Here is a 21,037-nt window from a genome sequence, read left to right as displayed (position 1 = left end):
GCTTTTTCGTCATGATTTTGTAACAACGGTTGTTTTAAAGAATGGCAGAATGCTAAAAGGTAAACCCAAGCCTCTTTTTCTACGTTCAACGTCACCATCTGGAGACTGTTAGCATTTTATTTTGTAAACAGGGAAACAACCCCTCCACAGACACTTGAAAGCACATGTTTATCTGAAAAAGATTGTAAGTATATAAATCTGGACTTCAGGCATTCAGACAAAAAAAAGTTTTATAAACCGATGTAAGAAAATCTCCTAAAATGTCAACTTGGTGACTACCTCCTTGAGTGTGAATCATTGCTTCGATTTGATACGGTTCATCTTGCCAATAAGGACCTTCCTCACCTCAGTCTCTAGGAAACGACGAAGAGCTCGTTTCTTCTTGATGTTGTTCCGGCGCACAGACACCGCCACACTCAGCACAACGATAACCACCATGAAGAGGCTGCCGATCACCCCTGCCGCGATCAAAGGAGTTCTGAGGACAATAAGGTGGAGGAAAAGAGATGGAGTAAACAGGATAGAAGTCTTTAGAATGAATGAAGAATCGTCACTTGGATTGAGGTTGAAAAAGATGTTGTATTCCATGGAAAAGTAGCATTTGTATTATGAATCTCAAAAGTAGTGATGGTAAAATGAAGCTTGGCGAAAAACGTTTTCAAAAGACCAGCAGCGTCTGCCCAACATAATGCAAAAACTCCCACGCTCAGTCCGAACGTGGAGTCTGAAGCAAACAAACAGCTTGTTAATACTCGCTCTTGTTCAACCGAAAACAGAGGCACTTTTGCCTAGAACTAAACCATTGCTCGATATTCTACATTGACGGATTCATGGCCTTATGAAAGTTTTGGCAACAACTCTTCACGACTGACAGGCGGTGCGCTAGAGGATGTGAGCGAGGGACCTGTGAGGAGACATACATGTGGGAGTGGGTAGGTGTGTGAGTGGAATGACAACATATGCTGAGCCTGCCCCTCTATGAAAAATTGCGGAATGTGTTAGAGGAGAGGTGCTTGGGGCTGCAGAGAGAATTAGCGGCCGCTCACCATGTACTGTATGTTGTTTGTTATGTAAGAAAATAAACTTTGTGCCCAAAAAGAAACCCATGTTCAACCTCCGTATTTCAGGCGTGGGAAAGAGAGGTAAGCGAAGTATTATTAATCACATTTCAAGCATTTTATTTATGTACATACAATGTCCGTCAAGAGCACAAGGAGTTCACTTATCGCACGGGTTTTCTGGTCGCCATTAACCTTGAAAAAACGTGTGAGAACAATGAAAAAGTTGGTGAAGGGGTCCTCAACCGCCAGTTAGGTTGGAGTTACTACATTCCATAATAGAGCAATCAAGAAATAGCAATTAAAAAATAGCAATAAACAACAACAAACAGAGACAATTGTGCTAATAATGTAGTGCAGAATATCATGTAGTGAAGAATTTTAGTGCAAGATATTGTTTGTGCACTTTATATCATAGTCGATGATCAAATTGCTTTGGCTAAATTCCACCAAATCTTTCACTCAGTAGTGCCATCAAGGAGTCAAAAATATCACAGGTGCTTCAAGAAGCTTCAATCAATCAATCAAATTTTATTTGTATAGCCCTAAATCACCGAAGTCTCAAAGGGCTTCACAGATGAAAAGAGGTCATGTGGAGACCTCCTTCAGAAAAGAAGTCGCACCGAGACATCCTTTCAGTGTAAGGTACACGACAGCATCCCCTGTCAAAGCTCCCAGAAGAAGAAGGAAAAACTCAAAAACCTTCAAGAAGCTTCATTTGTCCATCACAAAAGCTAAACGTATGCAAGCAGTGTGTGCACTGCTGTTCACGGGTAACTAGTTCAAGTTGTAACCCATCCATTTCCCAAATAAACAGTAGCGGATGAATGTTTAACATTGTTTAACAGCTTTTAGATGGCTCAATAACGTACCTATAAATCTACATCACATAATCCTCTACCAGACAAACATCAAAATTGGAAATATGTACTAAATTCAATCTAGAAACCCACTTTGATTAAATATAACGACTACAGAACCATGCCGGGAATAGTCAATTTGATGAGTGAATATTGAGTGACAGCTTAATCAAACGTCCAGGACGTCCCTTCACTGAAATATTGACTTATTGTAATAATGAATGTCCGATAAGCCGCTTCAAATCATGCTCAAAAGGCATTGCTGTCAACAGGCGGCAGATTTACAAGATGTGCGACACCCAGGCTGCTGGATGAGCCGGCCGGTTAATGTATCACCGCAACCGCTATCAGAGATCTGATAAGAGCTGATCCGCTCAACAGGTCAGCTGAGTTACATTCTGCTGCTGCTCCTTCTCTGTCCTGTTCGCCGTGTCTGAGCGTCGAGCAGCAAAGTGTAGATTTTCATCAGTTCTCTAAGGCTTCCCTTGGATTTGGAGGTATCTACTTTGCCATCAGTTGGCCTCGGTAAAAGGCTGCCAAGTCATCAGTAAAGAAGCTGCTAAAAATACACGACTCACAAAGGCACCCGAGTGTCATGTCAGACCGTATGGAACCATTTACGTGGTCCGCGCGCTAAACGACCAGCACCTGACCAGGTCGTCATGCATCATGGTCTCGGGGAGCATTAACGCTGGACATGCATCAGCCGCTGTCGTCACCAGGCGAGGTTTTGGTGTTGGCGGAGTTATAGCGTGGGGAGCGGTGTTCAGTTGGTACAGAACTACCCTGAACTACTTTGTGAACGGTACAGTGACAAGCCCATAATACCTGAATAACGTCATTAATCCAGTGATAGTGCCCCTACATGAACAACACAGACCTAACTTCATCTTCATGGATCACAATGCTCTTGGTCATCGAGGTCGCATCATCAGGGACCTCAAATGGAATGATCTGCGCTTTCTCCAGACCCGAATCCCATTGAAAACCTGCGGGATCAGCTGGGTCGCCGTGTAGAGGCTGGAAACTCTGCACCCCAGAACCTCAATGACCTGAGGGCCGCCCTTCAAGGAGAATGGGATGCCATGCCTCTGCAGACAATACGCATGAGACGTCTACCATTGTTGTTACCTTTTGTTTCAAGAAATATTTTGAGCTGAGCACATCACCAGTGCATCCTTCCACTTAAAATTTCCTACTTTCATGATATATCACTGTAGCATGAACTTATTGTTTTTTTTCAGACTATGATATACTGTAAATGTTAGAATAATTGTGTATAGGTTATCTCATATTTGTTTTTGCAACATGCATATTGATAGACATGGATATTTTTTGTTGGAGTGGTTTGTGAAGAAGGTGTGAGGAAACAACACGTCTCCTGCGGCCGTAAGAACAAAAGTGCAATGATCCGGCCGTTCGTTATATTTCTGAGAAAGAAAATCACAGCATGGAATTGTACCTACACCCCCCACGATCACAAACTGATTGTTTGCTTTGTTGCCACATGTTTTCCCAAACCTTTAAAGTCAACATTGGCTTTGTAACTCGGGCAAACCAAAATGATTAATTGAGGGGCAGACGAGGTATGTAGTTAGAACAGAAGGAGATCTGGTGCAGGTCCCTGTCCACCCGACTCGACAGTAAAAGCTACTTGTCTTCCTTCTGAATGTTGATTATGAAATGTTCTAGGTTGCTTGAACCTGACAAGAAGGACATCGAATATCGTACCTGTCCATCCAGCCAATGCAATCTTGAAGTCTTGGTCCGGTGCACCTACAAAAAAAATACGAGTCAATTTTAATAACGATAAAAAACTAGCATGAGCAGATAAAGCTGTAATTTGATGGACATTATTTGCTTTTGTTTCTGTTTTTACATTTATGTCTTTATCAAAACATGAGATATATTAATGATTAGTGGTGCTATAAAATTTTTGGCGCTTAAAGTGCTAATTCAGTAGCAATTTTGTGATATTTGTCCAGGGTGTGCCTGGTTATTGTATTGTATTGTAACTTCCAAATCTGCTACGGTGAGTTATCAAGATTGCACATGCAAAGGAAAGGGTTAAAAATACAGGACATGGGTTTAAGTCCTCCTTTGTCACTCCACTTTTGTGTGATCCCTCTAATTCCCTCTGCTTGTCTTCTTGAGAGGGAGAGCTGCTTATGAAGCTGTACCTGTGACAAAGTGTCAGCCTGGTGTTTTCCATTTACGACTACATTGTTATGCTCCGGTGAGCCGGGGGCTGTCACTCAGGAAAGGAGAAATAACACACTCGAATGACACACGCTCCCCGTGGAGTAAAATACAAAATTTTGTCCCAGCAACCAGTGTTGAATATTGCATGACGAGATGACTGGCTAGCGAGTGATGGAGAGAAATGTGAAGGACTCTTTCTTTGAGCTCATTTTCTTCTTCAAGTCTCTATTTATTGCTCTGGTCTTGAAATATGTCACGCTCTGTATTTTCTGTACTATAAGGCGCACCTTAAAGGCTTCCATTTTCTAAAAAGCAGACAGTGCGCCTTATACAGCGCATAAACTGTGGATTTTCATTTGCAGGGTTCGGGTTAGTAAATTCAATTTTTCAATTTTTACCTCTGGATTTCAGAAATAAATGTAATTTCTACAAATAAAACGTTTATAACATCCTGTTTGAAATTTTGACATGCTATATATTATGGGTGTCAAAGTTATGGCCCGATGATTTAGTCATGTAAAGCATAAACATGATGGGACATGTTTCAATAAATGAAAAACTCAAACTGTTTTACGATTAACAGGAAAAATGGTTTATGGTTAGTCGTGATATTGTGCTTGTACTATTTTGCACAGTATTAAAAAAAAAAAACTTAAATTTTTGTTTTAAAGTTATGTAAATAAACATTACACCTTTTTATTGGTCCGAACCAATTAGGAATAATTTTCTTCTATGACTACCCAGCTATAGAACCATGAGAAACTGTTCTGTCGATAAATCTTAAGGTTTTAGGTTGCAATTAGATTTGGAAAAAAAAAAAAACAAACTCTTTTAAACTTTTGACAACACCAGCCACTGAAGCTTCTATTCTATGTGCCTTATAATGCCTTGTAATTTCTGATTAAAAAGTTTGACTCACTTATCTGATTGTTTTGTTGACATCCGTTTGAGCGCAGCTCCTCCTAGTGGGTGCATAATGCAACCCCACCCACCACTGTAGCTTCATTCTATGCGCCTTTTAATGCGGTGTGCCTTATATATGAAAACCAAATTAAAATTGTCCATTCATTGAAAGTGCGCTTTATAATCTGGCGTGCCTTATAGTGCAAAAAAATACTGTATGTATCGTTATGGTCAAGGAACTCGGAATGAGAACGATAAGGAGGACCCGTAGCAGTAATAAGAATACAAACATATATGATGTAGTGCTTATTGTGATGTCCTTTTATTAAGATTATGCAAATCTTGGGATGTTTGGGATTGAACCTCTCTGTACATAAAGACAATTTTCATCAAAAACTTTTCATTTCTCACCCTTGTGTGCAATTGGCATGGCAGGGATGACACTCATTGTTGCTTTCGGCGTACTTGAAGATAAAACTGTTTGCGCCTTGCAGCCCGTCGGGGCACTTTTCCACACAGTTAGGACCGTCCTTAAAATGGATGCATTTCACACAATGCTCTGGGCCCTGCAGAAATAGACACAAAACCATTGTTTACTCAGCCGTAGTCAAACATCAGTCAAATCTCTGGAGGACGTGTAATATAGAGTGATCAAAATTTGGACAAAAGTAACTACTTATAATCCATTTGTTTGAATTGTTTTCTCCGAATGCTTTTGTATGGATATATTCCAGGATGTATCAGAATAACAGTATATTAGGGGTCACCGACTCCCGTCCTTGAAGGCGCGTGTCTATCATTTTTGTTTGGTGTAAAACCTCATCTGCAGCACCTGATTTAAATGATCAGGATCATTATCAGGCTCCTGCACAGCTTCACAATGGGCTAATCACATGAATCAGATGCATCAGAATCGGCCGTTTTGCCTGTTTAGACTATCGGCCGAAAGCGGCCGCTGTGCCCAGTATAAGGTCAAGAGGTGTGAAGATTTCATGAGGCAAAGTTATGCGTTTCATCTGTCACTTTTTTTCAAGAGTTAGAGAAACGTTTGCAGTGGCATTACTTTCTTATTTGAAAATTGTTTATGTGAGAAGACCGTAGGAAAAAAAACATACTTTGACAGTGAGTGATATTTGTTAATTTTGTTCAACAGTTCCATTTCACAGGAAATGAATCTTAAAATAGAAAAACTGCTCGAACAGAATGAACCATGTTTTATTTGACGATTACACATAAAGTCAAATATTTTAGTGAAGTAAATATCTGTTACAAGGATTGCAGAAAAAGATATGATTATTGGTCAATAATCGTAAAAAAAAAAAAGCTTCACAGCATTAACTGTATAGAATAGAATGAATAAAATAAAACATCTTTTAAAAGCAGTATGCAAGGATTGAATGAGTGAAGGAGCATGTGTGGAGGGCTTAAGGCAAATGAGAATCATAAAGCAGGGTGAGAGGAGGAAGCTGAAAATAACCAGCGCTCAGAGCGCTCACTATGACCATAACAATCCGCCTCTAGGAGAATTTATGCTACTAATGTATTTGAGGGAGCAAAGAAAGAAGGAGAAAAGGGTTCTTTCAGACACTCAACAGGCTTGAGGAACATTTACTTGCCAAAATGATACATAACAGTACGCAGGCGCAGACAGAGCATGCAGTTGTCATGACTACGCTGACGTCACAGATCTATCATTTTAATACGGTCTTTATGCTTCACTTTGTTTCAAAAGACGCTAGATTGAAGAAGCCTGATGTCCTGCAATAACACCCCCATGCTCAGTGCTAAGGTGGAGTCGAAGAGGTCAAACAGCCTGTTAATACTCGCTCCTGTTGAACCGCAAATGTTTTTTTTTCCTTAAATCGAAACCATCCTAAAGCAGCCAGGGTTTCACCAAGTTTATGATTGTGTGTATATGCCAAAAGGCCACAAATAACAAAGGTGTCACATGGAATAGCTTTATGTGTTCTTTCATCCTAACTTTTACATGATCCTCTCGGATTTAGTAATATTTCTGTGCGTGAACAATGGATGGACTCGGACAGTGGTTCAGTCAGCCTGCTTCTTCAAATAAAAACTAGGCTGTAACAACCTCAGCTAACATGAGCTGCAACAGGGACTGGCTACTAGTCAACTTATGTCCGCCCTCTAGCTTGTCTGGTTACGGTAGTTATCATAAGTAAGAATACGGCCGATAAAAAAAATGCACATTTGTGCGTCAAAACTCGGTTTATGTGGCTGGAGGATGAATTTTCCTTGAATGGTGTCAAATAAAATATATATATATATATATATATATATATATATATATATATATATATATATATATATATATATATATATATATATAGTTTTTTATATACATTTTTAAATAACCATTTAGAGGACGCGCCCATAGTTTAGTTCTTCATTTTTCTCTGTGCCGCGGCGCTGAAGTAATAGCACGCAATTAGCAAAATAGAAGAATTTTTTCAAAATGTTTTCTTTAGTTTGGAGTAGTCCCAGCGAGGATAGACCTTCAGGAAACAAAGCTTTTCCGTCTTTCTCTCGACAGCCGTGCTGCGCTCACCAATGTGGTCATATCCCCAGCCTCACGACACAGGGGCATTAGGCCAATCAAATCACTTTGTGTAAACTCTAATGTAATTGCTATGGGCTCTGCAAGCATAACACGATTGCTGTAATCCATTTGGTCGCCTGGGCTGCACACGCGCTTGCTACACAAGGGTGCAACAGGTTAATATGAGAGATTCCCATCATACACTGCATGACAGGATACATGGCGAGTGGGAGGAAAGGGCTTGTAAAGACATGTAGACAAAGCGTGTTCTTTTCTCACATATGGGGCCAACGTGAGTCAAGGGCTCACACACAAAAAATATCTATCAAATTTCAGTGTGAATGAAACAGCCCTTACAGCTTTGCTGGATGGATGATAGGAAATCACTGAAAATTCGTAAACAGTGCTTCGGTGAGTAATATATTTTATTGATGAATTCAAGCTTTTTTTAAAAAACAATTTTCAGGGGAAAGGTGAGCTGATATATCTTCAAAATTAAACCAGTGTTGCCGACTTAGACATGTTAGATTGACACCTTAAATTGCTTGTGAACATTTTTACATTAATATACCGAAATTATTTTTTAAATCATAAAATTAAGATTAGATTTGAAAAAAAAAACATTTTAAGAAAACATCTGCTTGCTTTACTCATTGCGCTTATTTATTTTTACATGGATAATACATATTTTCAAAACAAAAGCAGTGTGGCTAACTTTGCAATGTTGTTTGCTTGTGATTTATACATACATACATACATACATACATACATACATACATACATACATACATACATACATACATACATACATACATACATAGATAGATAGATAGATAGATAGATAGATAGATAGATAGATAGATAGATAGATAGATAGATAGATAGATAGATAGATAGATAGATGGATGGATGGATGGATGGATGGATGGATGGATGGATGGATGGATGGATGGATGGATGGATGGATAGATAGATAGATAGATAGATAGATTGTTAGATAGATAGATAGATTGTTAGATAGATAGATAGATAGATAGATAGATAGATAGATAGATAGATAGATAGATAGATAGATAGATAGATAGATAGATAGATAGATAGATAGATAGATAGATAGATAGATAGATAGATCCTTTTGAAAGTAACAAATATTATATCACGCAGTTTACTGGCCAATGTGTGCAAATTTATGAGCTCAAGGTCAACATTGAATTTAGGCTCTGGTAAGGTATACTTACTGGCCCGTGGCAGGTCAAAGAATTGCCGTCAGCCCGTTCACATTGGGAATCGCACTCCACGCACACTGACTCGTTGGCAAACTCTCGAATCTCCCTGCGTGAAATAGTGCACAGGAAAGATGTGGTCTAATGTTCATGGTATAAAACAAAATAGTAAATCAATTCCTTACCTACTGCACTCAGTCCTGCATTCACAAACTATATATTTTATATATTTATATATTTTTTCATCAAATTTGAAACAAAAACCTTTAGATATATTGTTTTATTGCTCCACACTGCTCTATAAGGTGCACCGGATGATAAGGTGCACCTTCAATGGATGGCATATTTTAAAACGGGTTTCATATATAAAGCACGCCACATTATAAGGTACATAGAATAGAAGCTGCAGCAGTGGCTGGGGTTGCATTATGCATCCACGAGATGGAGCTGCCTTGAAGAGAATATCAACAAAACAATCAGATAAGTCAGTCAAACTTTATTAATAGACAATCAAAAATTATGAATAAAGATTTAAGGAAGTACTATCTGAAGATTTAATATTAAATATGAAATATTTGATTTTTATCAAATCAAAAACTTTATATATATTGTTCTGTCGATTTAAAAATGCACTTTCTACTGCCAAAAACACGGTCGTTGTGCCTTGTCCCAATATAAATAGCTTCACAATTGGTACGATCTATAGCATATCTCATTTTCAAACCAAATTACATTCATAACTGAAATGCAAAGGTAAAAATTGAAAAATGTACATGATGATTCAATTATTTTATTTTTTTCATCCTCCCCCAAAATGAAAACTGTTGGTTCATGCACTGTATAAGGCGCACCAGGTTATATGGCACACTGTCAACTCTTGAGGAAATTGAAGTCTTTTAGGTGTGCCTAATATTGTAGAAAATACGGTAATAATACAGACAACAACAGGGAGAAGTTGAAGAGCGAGGGATTGAAGATGGTGCTGACGACTTTTTGGACGGGTAGGCACGGCGTGGCCCCGTGCGCAAGCAGTGACTGTGACACGCAGTGACACGCCTAGCCCCCCCGCCCTATCCACATCTCTGGCCCCCCCCTCTCATGGGTGAACAGTCACTTATAAAGTAGAATTATTTTGGGGGTTATTAGTCGAACCCACCAGAGGGACGAGCGTTGTCGGGTGTGAGGTGAAGAACATCAAGCTAGATGTTCAAAGTCAGGGCCTCCCCCCTTCCCCCCTTGATGACACTCTTCAGGGCTGCTCTTCAAAGTGACTTACCTTTTCACTTTAATTTGTTCTTTTGAACCCTCAGACTTATTAAGTATTAATTGCCATCCTGAGTGGCCTAACAATATTGCCGGACTTAAAAGCTATGACAAAGAGCCCCGTGGTGTTTTTAAATGAAACTTTACTTTATGACTGACAGCTTGTACCACAATTCTGTTTCATGAAGAATATAAACAGTTCTTGTAATTGCCTGCAGAAATATTCATAAACCGAGACAGAATCTGAAGTGCAGCTATTTGATTGCTGTTGTGCCTAATGTGATAAGGACAATATTGCATTTTTCAGCAGGGGTTAATAAACTGTGAATTATTTCCATATCAATGTAAAAATTCCTATCCCATAATTTTCAGACCATACGGCAAACATGGACGTAAGGTCTGCTTCATGAAATTTCCGTATATATGGAGAACTGGGTTATACGGTGGACTTTTTTAAGCCACATCTGATGTGCATTACTGCATATTAGGGTATACAAAAAAAAAATACTTATCTTGAGGGAATGACCATGTTTTATCTACGGATGTGATCCCAATTCCCAAAAGCTAATTTTGTAGAACAGTGCATCGAATATATGCTTTAGCTGTTTTGCTTTCAGGAAAAAAAAAAACTTGAGCAGTGCAGTGAATGTTTACGAGACAGAGACAACCAGTCGTCTGTCACAAGCATATTGTTGTTACAACAAAAAAACTGCTGCTTGATTGTCTACCAGGGTGCCTTAGTGATTCATCATATGAAGTGAGTTTGGCTCACACCTTTACCAAAGACCAGCAGGAATCCTGTGCAGCAGTAATAGTTTATTGTTTTTCAACCACAATTAGCATATACATTTTCCCACGCGTGTGTGTGCCTCGGGTAGCCTTTAACTATGCCTCAGTGTCTTTTCCAGGATGGCTGCGATATGCAATTGTATCCATTATTTTCTGTTTGTCTTGTGTTTCATATGGAGGGAAAAGCGAGTGCTGCATCATTGCTCTACCGAGCTGTTTACATTTGAGGTGCACATCTGTGCAGCTTTCCCTGGCTGTACGCCATTACATGAGTTTGCTGCCGTAATAAACGTAATAGTTCTTCATTTAGTGGTAATATTATAAACTGACTAAAGGGTCTTTTCTCTCATATCTGGGTTCATAAAGAAGTGTTACATAACATCAAACGTTCGACATTGTCAGGCATCACTTACCCTTCATAAAGGTTGCAGGTTTCCACGCAACTTTGTCCTCGACTGAAATCCCTGCACGAAAGACACTGGTCTGGTCCAGGACCCCAACATCCAGAGTCGGAACATAATGGGTCACAAACCATATGCTCCTTGGCTGAAAATAAAACGTAACCATGTACCTCATGTAATAAATACAGAAAGGAACAACCGACATTATTGTACTGTGGAGCCACACCTATTAAATCACTAGTAAAGAATATGGAGGGATTTCTGAAGCGGGGAATAATATTTCGGGATTATCACATGATAAACATACATGTTGGTTTGAAGGTCTGCAGTATATGCCATGTCATGCCATGGATTTTACTGAAAATGTCAGCAACGATTGGACTGAAAAAATAACAAATAGGGAACGGAGATACAAGCATTTTTACTTCAGGAACACGACGCAACTCATTGCTAAATCGTGGTATTGTTACGCTTGCAAAATTTTGTTTGGCTTTATTTGGTCAAGTTCTATAAAAATCCACGCCAACATTAGTGATGTTATTTTATGGTAGATGAGCCAGAAATTAAACTCTATTTTCTGCAGTTGCTGAATAAAATAGGCCTAGAGATACCACTGCAAACGTAGGTCCAAACTTCATTCAAAACAGCTGTCTCTTGGTAAAATCTCACTTCGTCCAATCCCCAATTAAACATCGTGACACATCTCATTATGTCCGATTGTTGGATCTGTGTGCAAGAGTACGTTCTTCATCCTTTGAAATGTATATGTGAGAGTGTAGGAATGAAAATGTAGCACTTTGTAGTTTGTGACAACGGCGCGATGCTGCGCCTTTATAAAAATGCTGAGTCACTAATGACAGAGGCCATAAAGGACCCGAGATGTTCCTTCAGATGCCACACGGTCTGTTTGAAGAGAAAATCAGAAGAGAAGCTTCCAACTTCAGTGCTAAGTTGTATTCCATTTGGAACACGTCGTTCCTGAAAATAAGGCATTTTAAATAGATCCCGTTAAAAGATGTTGGCATCCGCTTCCAGGGATAAACATCTGCCAAAAAGATTAGTGTGACTTGCACAGTAAAAATGCATTGTGGAATGCTTGGAAGAGCAAAAAAAAAAAAACTGCAATAAAAGCATCATTGAGTGCACCTGGAATGGAATTGTTTTTTCAAAGAAACACCTTACCAAGCATGGCCGCTAAGAAGTCCATATATGCGTTTCCCTTTTTTCATAGAAGCTACAAAGAGTTTTCCACCCTGCGGTGTAGATTCTTCACTCCTTTTTGTCTCTGTTTTGTCTCACCTTTACAAACGTAAAGGACTTTTTCTGAATTCTTTATTGCGCACGAAGGGATATAGATAAACGTGCCAGAGTGAACTAAATGACGATGAATGCTCCATTTTTGTCCTGCAAGATACACAAACCGTCTTTGGGGGGGACGCTTACATTGAAATACTCAAAGTAGAGGTTACATTTATTTTTGAACATGCACTAGAGGATCAAAACATTTCGACTACTTTTTTTTTATGTGGCTGGTAAACAGGATCTGATGGGTCTCAAGCTGACAGGGTACTTAACACGGCAAAAACTCCAGAGGTGACGAAAGAAAGGGAAATTGCAACATTTCCAACTTTAAAAGCAACTTTTATAACTAAGCATTTGTACATCTTTGAGCAAGGGCAACAAGAAGGACGGGAGGGGAGAACAGCCGCTGAATTTTTGCATGTGTCATGATTCTATTCTGGTTTTGGGGACTGAGTTAATTCAGAATACACATATATAATTGTATTGTACAATTATACAATTATATATATATATATATATATATATATATATATATATATATATATATATATATATATATATATATATATATATATATAGAAAGAGACAGAGAGAGCCATACACTGGAGATAGATAGATGGATAGAAAAAAGAAAGAAAGAAAGAGATAGATAGATAGATAGATAGATAGATAGATAGATAGATAGATAGATAGATAGATAGATAGATAGATAGATAGATAGATAGATAGATAGATAGAATTTTTTGATGATTTATTATACAAAAGCCTGTAAGGAACTCGTTCACAATGTAACCTTTTAAACACGATCATTGACCTTCTCGTAGCATGTGATACAGCACAATAAAGAGAAAAAAAATTCTTCTCAGAGAAAAACAAAACTCAAAGTGAGTATTCTTTTGAACTGCTTATATTCTGCCTGGTAAGACGGGAATCAAACTGTGTCACGGACCTGATGAAAACCTAACATAGCATTTTGGATATTGATTGCTACGTGATTTTTGGGGGGGTGGTGTGAACTTACAGCACTCCTGCGGGTTTCTGTTGTTGCGGGTCAAAGCTTTCTGGTTGGCAGCACGGAACAGTCGGGTCCAGTTGACTGTGTGGTAGTAGCACAGCTGGCTATTCTCTACAATGTGCACATTGCCCGCACTGATCTCCCGGAGTGACTGAAGTTGAAGTGATAAGATGCCATGCTGCTTTAACACCAGCAGGGAGATTCCGCTGAGGGAACGGTTGCAGGGGGGAAGAAAGGAAACAAAGAAGAGGTTGAAGAAGAATCACATATAAAGGGAATGCAATGAATAAGACTTTGATGTTTGTCTTTAGTCAAGATCACACTTCTTGTTTGTGTTTGAAGTAGATAAAATAAGTTGCAGACTAGCCACTGCATTCACTCTTTCACTGCCAGCCCAGTAAAAATGGATTTTGACGTCTATAGCCGTCGTTGGCTCTGAATGACTCAACATTTGCCCAAATCAATGAATTAGACAGAAGATTATACACACTGTATTGCTTTAACGCAGCAAATGCATCATAGACCAATTAAGATTGACCCCGTCCCCCCCAAAAATACAAAAAAATAAAAACCGTATTACGATTTCATTACAAAATACATATATCACATACATGCTGTTCAACCAAAGTTATTTCAACTAATGTCTTTTCAACGTTTTGATGTTGATGTTGAACCAATTTTTGGGAACCAGTCTGATCTGTTATTTTCTTCTTTCTTTTTATTTTTTAATGAATTCTTTGTGCATTTGACTTATGTGTTCTTGGTGCACACTCAAGATAACTCGACAAGATAACTCGACACATCTATTAAGTCTTTCATCTAAATGTCACAGACAATCTTCAGAGCACCTTTGGGAAAAAGACAAAAAAAAAACGAGTGGGGGACTAATGCTAAGCAAATATATTCAATAAGTTATGCTAAAACCTTCAGACCACCAGCTTTCAAAAGTGTCTCTACAGGGTTTCGGTCCAACAGTATATTGTTTTTGTTCCTTCTGCCACCTGGGCGGTATCTTCTTCAAACCAAGGTCGTCTACCTGGGCGCTTGAAGGTTTGGCTCAGGATCTTAGCTGTCCTCATTATTGCACACTTCTCCGTGGAGATGTCAGATGTTGTTCCTGGTATCTACTGGACTGATCCATCCAGTTTTGTGTCAACCGTTTCAACTAAGTATTTCCCCTGGTGTTGTGTTTCTTTCTCCGGATCGTGCTATCACTCAGGATTGCTACACCTATCACAATTATTGTCTTATGATATTTATTCACCACTATTTAATCAGGCGAGATCTGGTAATCACATACAGTATCTTGATTGAGGGACCTATAATCCATAGTCAATAATTCATTCATCTTTTACCAGCCACTAGCATGTTTTTTAGACATTTGCCATTCCTTGAATTTGATAGTGGTATGAATATGCCATGTGGAGATCCATCTGGCTCCTTCTCTTTACTGCCTTCTGTTCAGGCAGGATCTGGAAATCGCACATCTCGAGTGCGGGACCTTTAATCAACATTAGGTACGGATGTTCCAGTACAATATTCCTGCTACCTGGTAATGCCAATCCATGTATGCCTTGTTCACCAGCATCTTACAACTTGCTTTGAAATGCTGCACCATTTCCAGGGCTTCTCTGTGCAGCCTACAATCGGAATCCTGCCTAATTTAGAAGACCGCACCCTCTTCTTGTGCTGTCATGGTTAGTGCCTCTATGCTGTCTTTCAGTCCGGCATTTTCCAGCCACTGGTAAGTTTTCTAGATGTTGGCCATTCCTTGAATTTGATGGTAGTTCATGCCATACAGAGACTTGTCTTTCCATGACAGTCCATCTGGCTCTTTCTCTTAGGAGGTCATCCCCGGATATATATATCGGAAATGACCACTGCCCTAAAGTCTTGACCTTCAAAAAGAAGTCTAAAAAGTGCGGACTTGCCAAATGTTAGCCTTACTTAAACGTTTCAGTGTACCAAATGTGATCCTGTTATGCATATAATCAGAATAGTATCCAGTGATAATCAACGTAATAATTTCTACATTTCATAGCTATATTTGCATCAAACATGAAGTGAATAGTGCGTACCTGTACAAAGATCTTCCCCCAATCGTTACCAAGTTGCTAAAAACACTCAAGTCTGTTACGTTTTCAGGCCAAGACTGGATGTTCAGAAAGCCTAAATGGGGGCACAAACACAAACAGACACCCAGGTTTTAATGAGTCACTGCTACTGACAGACAGAACAGAAGATAAAGTGTATGTGTGTGTTGGCATCCCTCTAGGAATAGCAGCATTCCAGGATATAGTAACCGCACTGCTCCAGGCCATATTCGGGTGCCAGCTGTATGTGTGTGTCTCATCAAGTCTCATATATCAACATTTTTGCATTTCCTTTAAGCGATCCGCATCTCAGTCGTTGAATCATTTAAAAAGATGAGGAGCTGAGAGGGTGGATGTGGCTCATTTAAGATTTTCAATAATGGATTGAAAAATATGAAATATTCAGGAGAGACCAGTAGGAGGTACAATCCTCTAGCCAATATCAGAAGACAAACAAAATAAGTGGATCTGGGGGTAAGAAAGTAATATCAGGTGGAATAATGGATGGGAGACGGAATTGGAACGTAACAAAACATTTGCGTTTCTTGGAGATTAAAACAACACTTTGGTTACCTTTCCGTCATGACAAATACTTGCGTCTTAGTCAAGTTGTGGTGGAGACGGCAACAAAGTCATTGTGGGGTGTGCTGGTCAGTGAGGCACTTTGTCTAATCAATGAACAATCAGACTCCTATTATATTAAACTGAACATTTTTCTCCTGCGGGATGCGCAATGTTTACTCGGGAAGGGAGGAAAGTTGTTGAGGTAAAACGAGATGAGGTAAATAGGGAGCCTTTTGGTAGACAAGAGGCCAATAACCTTCAACAACATCTTTATCAGTTTGTGGACATTGTTTTGTTTATACCAATCCCCAAAGAGCCGCAGCATCAGAGTGGAGTGTGAGGCATAGTAAGTATGTTTGATGAAGAAATGAGAAAAAACAAAAGTGAGAATACACGCATCGGGGTTGTGGCTAATTTAACGTGTGATGAATTCTATACAAATCCTTCTGAAGCAACAAAACGTGGTCACCAAACAGGTGGCAAAAATGCATGCCAGACTAAATGTTTTTTGACTGGCGAGCTCATTTGAACGTATTTGCCGATAGGTTTGAACGTATTTTGTTTGAACATACTTGCCCGTGCCTCTACGGGGTATTGAACTGTGCGTGTGGATACCCCGTGGCATTAAGGGACATAACGAACCAACATTGACCGCTTCACAACGTGGGAAATCTGAAACGCACTTAACACGCAACAAACATATAATTTATGGAAACGAGCACAAGAAAATATGAAGAATTTATTCAGTTTAGCTTTTATATTCTCACCAAACTGTTTATGTGTATTATACACGGTAATATAGAAAATATCAGAATTTGACTTGAAAATTATGGGTGCGTCCTATAATTGGGGTATGATGGTATATGTGACATCCTTCAGTTAAAATATACAAAGGATTAGGAATTACTGTTCGTCTTAATTTTCCCAGGGATCTTGAACGCAAATGGTTTTGAAGGGTGGATACAGTGCAGTCTTAGAGCCTTGTATTTTTTTTCCAGTTGATGTGAAAAGATCATGTACTTCAACACATTCTGCTAAGAGCACACGTGTGAATGTCATGTATAAAACAAATTACAGCATGTAGCCACTTAGAAAAAAAGGGTCAATGCTCCCATGCAATGGTTAAGAGGGTTCAAGTTGTGGTAAATTACAGCGCAAGAAACAATAATGAGAAAGCCAAGCATCAGAGGCTTCATTTTGATTTGATTGCGCAGCCAACAGCCAATGTTTTGAAGAGACGATAATAAAAAAAAAAAAAGGTGTCGGGGGGCTGGGGGTAGGAAGAAAAGAGAGGAAAAGTAATTGTAAAAGCTGAGCCAAGTGTGCCATGTGTAGGATGAGCTCATTTAAAAACAAAAGGAAAAGCACTTGTGCCCCCGGGGTCACAAAGGCAGGTCGTCTGCCTCCGTCAAATGTCTTGTCGCGCTGACAGCTCGGGGAGATGACAAGCTGAGCAGACACACACTCTCTCACTAAATCTGTTTGCCTTCGCCACCCAACAAGAAAAACAGATTTCTTTTCCTTTTGAACTAGAATTTATGATATTAATCTTAAAAGTCATATAGTTTGTTCATAGACAGTTATCCTGAAAACAGAAGTACGCAAGTCAATTTGAATTTACTCTGATTTTATACCGTAATCCATATTTTCTACCTTACCGTGTATAGGATGCACTGACAATGTAAAAACTAAAGCAGCAATCATTTGTAAAGTCCTCATATTTTTTTGTGTTCATCTCCATAATTTATCTATTTGTTGCGGGTTAAGTGTGTTTCAGATTTCCCACATTGTGAACGGTCGGTGAACACAGAGTCACAGTAACAAATTTAACGAATGTGCTCAAAGCGATGCGGCTCAAGTTCATTTGGCCATAAATACCCAATTGTGCACACCCGTGTACATAAAAAAAAATCAATTACTTATTCTAAAGTAATTTTACCAATAGATTAAAGTAAAAGATTACTTTAGCACTTCATTACCTAAAGCAAATGCTTGCTTTCAAAACTTCAGTACCCTAAGTAATCAATTACTTATCCCAAATTAATTGATGACTTCCCAACCTTAACAAATCACTTAATTACTTGATTCACTGAAGAAATCAATTACTATAGTACTACATTACCTAAAGCAAATGTGACCTTTTAGTACTTTAGTCGTAAATTAATCAACTGCTTATCCTAAGACATTTAATGACTTCAACACTTTAGTACCTCAGTACTTGTTTACCTAAAGTAATCCAGTACCCAGTTACATTAGGTAATTACTTTTGTACTTTTAGTACCAGCCATTTCTAGAACCTTCTGTAAAAAACAAAGAAAAAAAAACAAAACAAAAAACATGGAGAAATCCCATGATGGAATGTCTTGACTCATCAAAAAAAAACAAAAAAAACAAAACAAAAAGAAAAAAAAATGTAAAAATAAGTCTTTGGAAATGAATGAGTCAATCAAAATTGAACATTGCTTAGTTTTCTTCATTATAAAAGTTATCCACTATTTTGGGATTACATATTAGCATAATATGACATTTGAACATACCCGATTTAATGTTAGTAGTAAACATAAATCCTTTGAGGAAAGGCTTTTAAAAAAAGACCCTTTATAAACGGATGAGTTTACTATGTCTAATATTGTATTTTTTTACTCAACTATCAGAAAGTAAATCAATGCCAAGCATACAGCACTCAGAGGAAGGAGCTTCTGAAGGATTAATGATGCACGCCACGTCTCCTTCACGGTACGTGCAGGGGAAACTGGGACGTGCAACTTAAGGTTGGGGACCCCCTCGAGGGAAAAGCAGCAGATCCACAAGAGATTGAAAGACTCAACTGATTTTCATCATGTGCTGCTATGTCTGTCCTCAGAGCGGGAGAACGAGAACTCGACTTAAACACTCACACAAAAGTACATCAACCACAAACCGAATGTGCACATTTTGATTTTTGAAGTTCAAAATCTTGCCGACATTAAATAACCATGCACAATTGATAGTAAATCAATTTGGAGCTTTTTCTCGATGCTGTATGAAGAAAACCTACCTGTAATTTCCCTAACAGTGCGAAACACATGAAGTTTTTCTGGGTCCAAAGCTTCAATGTCATGATAGACATCCCTGTGAAAGTACGACAAAAGAATATTGTCAAGAGTCAAAACAATCTTTTGCAAAAGCGGGAGGGAGAAATATGAGCTTCTGGTGTTCTCGGGCTCTGCTTTTCATTTTATTACAAAGAAGGCGGTTACAAGTTTCACAAAAATATCTTAAGGAGTTGTTTATATCTGTGCGTGTGTGTGTGTGTGTTTGTTGGTGTGCGTGTATGCATTAATAAGTATGCAAGCATTGTGTTCTTATATGATAACATATATATATATATATATATATATATATATATATATATATATATATATATATATATATATATATATATATATATATATATAGTATATAGTACTTCATGGACATATAATTAAGCAACATGAATAGTTATTTTTTACTTGACATTACTATTCATTGAAATTAACTCATTCACTGCCATAGAGACCTATAGTCATCAAAATCAATTTTTAACAAAGATAGCAATTATTGAGTTGTGTTTTGTTGTTGTTGTTATGACCACCATTTTGTTAATAAAAATAAACTTATTCATGATCAGCCCAGTTAAAAGCCATCTTGTCTGTAGTCATCAATGGTGGTGAATGAGTTCAAGGAAGGGCAATGTATACAAAAGTAAAAAAAAAAAAAAAAAGAAATAATAATAATAATGCGACAATGCATCGTTTTTCATACTTTCAGTGCTATATTTTCTGCACTATAAGGCGCACCTTCAATAAAAAAACTTATTTTATCACTTTTCATTTTGTATGTAGAGCACACCGCATTATAATGCACATAAAGTAGAAGCTACAGTAATGGCTGGTGTTGTGTTATGCATCCACTAGATGAAGCTGTACTGTAGGGAATCTAAACATAACAATCAAATAAGGCAGTCAAACTTTATTAATAACCATCAGAAATTAAGAATAACATTTTGTGACCTCTTGATTACATTAAAATAACTTTTTAGATCAATGCTAAGATGAATAAAGCATTTAAAAAGGTATAATTATAATTTCATTGCATCAAAATTGGGGCATATATAGCATTTCATCATTTGAAACAGGGTGAAACAGTGTGTATTAAAAAACATATTCATCACTGAAATTCAGATGTCAAAACTGAAATATTTAAATTGTAAATAAGCTATTTTATTTTTTGGTCGCCCAAAAATAAAAACTCAGAGTTTATGCGCTGTACCAGATTATAAGGCATACTGTTATCTTATGACAAGAATGAAGGCTTTTAGCAGCGCCTTATAGTGAGGAAAATATGGTACTTTCAATCATGAGTATGCGGGATTGCAAAGAAACTACTGTATAATCATGTCTCACCCTTTAATTCCAGTGATGAGAAAAATCAAATTGCCATTTATTTTGGTGCAATTTACAAACTTGTCGATGTTGCTGGAGTCCACCGTTTGGGCCGTTTGTAAACTGGCGGTTCCGATGCCATCACATGCTGCAGCAGTAGTAAAGCAAAATACATTCATTGAGTGAAGCAAGAGAAATGTCGTGCCAAAACCGTATGACCATTGCACTTTTCTTTTGGAACAAAATGTCACACAAAGCTTTTTAAAAATTATCCTATTTTCTTCACCTTTTGGGCAGATGTCAGTACAAGGAATGCACATCTTGATGCGGTTCTCCTCTACCTCCATTTTGTTACTTGGACAAGCTCGCACACAGGAGCTCTGGTCCACCACAAAGTTATC

The 21,037-nt window shown here is 38.3% G+C and overlaps 1 protein-coding gene across 3 annotated transcripts in view; it reads right to left on the bottom strand.

Moving 5' to 3' along the window:
• Positions 1 to 21,037, bottom strand: part of erbb4b (erb-b2 receptor tyrosine kinase 4b) — a 198,319-nt gene that overhangs the window by 41,474 nt on the left and 135,808 nt on the right. For 2 of the 3 annotated variants that reach the window (XM_088414940.1, XM_088414942.1), the window contains exons 8-17: positions 20,923 to 21,036; positions 20,658 to 20,784; positions 19,271 to 19,344; positions 15,655 to 15,745; positions 13,583 to 13,782; positions 11,272 to 11,404; positions 8,822 to 8,915; positions 5,435 to 5,589; positions 3,650 to 3,694; positions 346 to 478 (exon numbers count right to left, since the gene is read on the bottom strand). In XM_088414940.1, the coding sequence (XP_088271066.1) occupies positions 346 to 478; positions 3,650 to 3,694; positions 5,435 to 5,589; positions 8,822 to 8,915; positions 11,272 to 11,404; positions 13,583 to 13,782; positions 15,655 to 15,745; positions 19,271 to 19,344; positions 20,658 to 20,784; positions 20,923 to 21,036 (1,166 nt within the window). Of the gene's footprint in view, positions 1 to 336; positions 479 to 3,649; positions 3,695 to 5,434; positions 5,590 to 8,821; positions 8,916 to 11,271; positions 11,405 to 13,582; positions 13,783 to 15,654; positions 15,746 to 19,270; positions 19,345 to 20,657; positions 20,785 to 20,922; position 21,037 lie in introns of all 3 variants that reach the window. The other variant, XM_088414941.1, reaches the window with a different exon arrangement.

The sequence above is a fragment of the Hippichthys cyanospilos genome, chromosome 5 (genome assembly GCF_059441005.1).
Source record: "Hippichthys cyanospilos isolate Australia breed blue-spotted pipefish chromosome 5, RoL_Hcya_1.0, whole genome shotgun sequence".
Taxonomy (NCBI): domain Eukaryota; kingdom Metazoa; phylum Chordata; class Actinopteri; order Syngnathiformes; family Syngnathidae; genus Hippichthys; species Hippichthys cyanospilos.
Note: the sequence above shows the minus strand (reverse complement) of the source record. Positions and strands in the feature narration are given on the sequence as shown.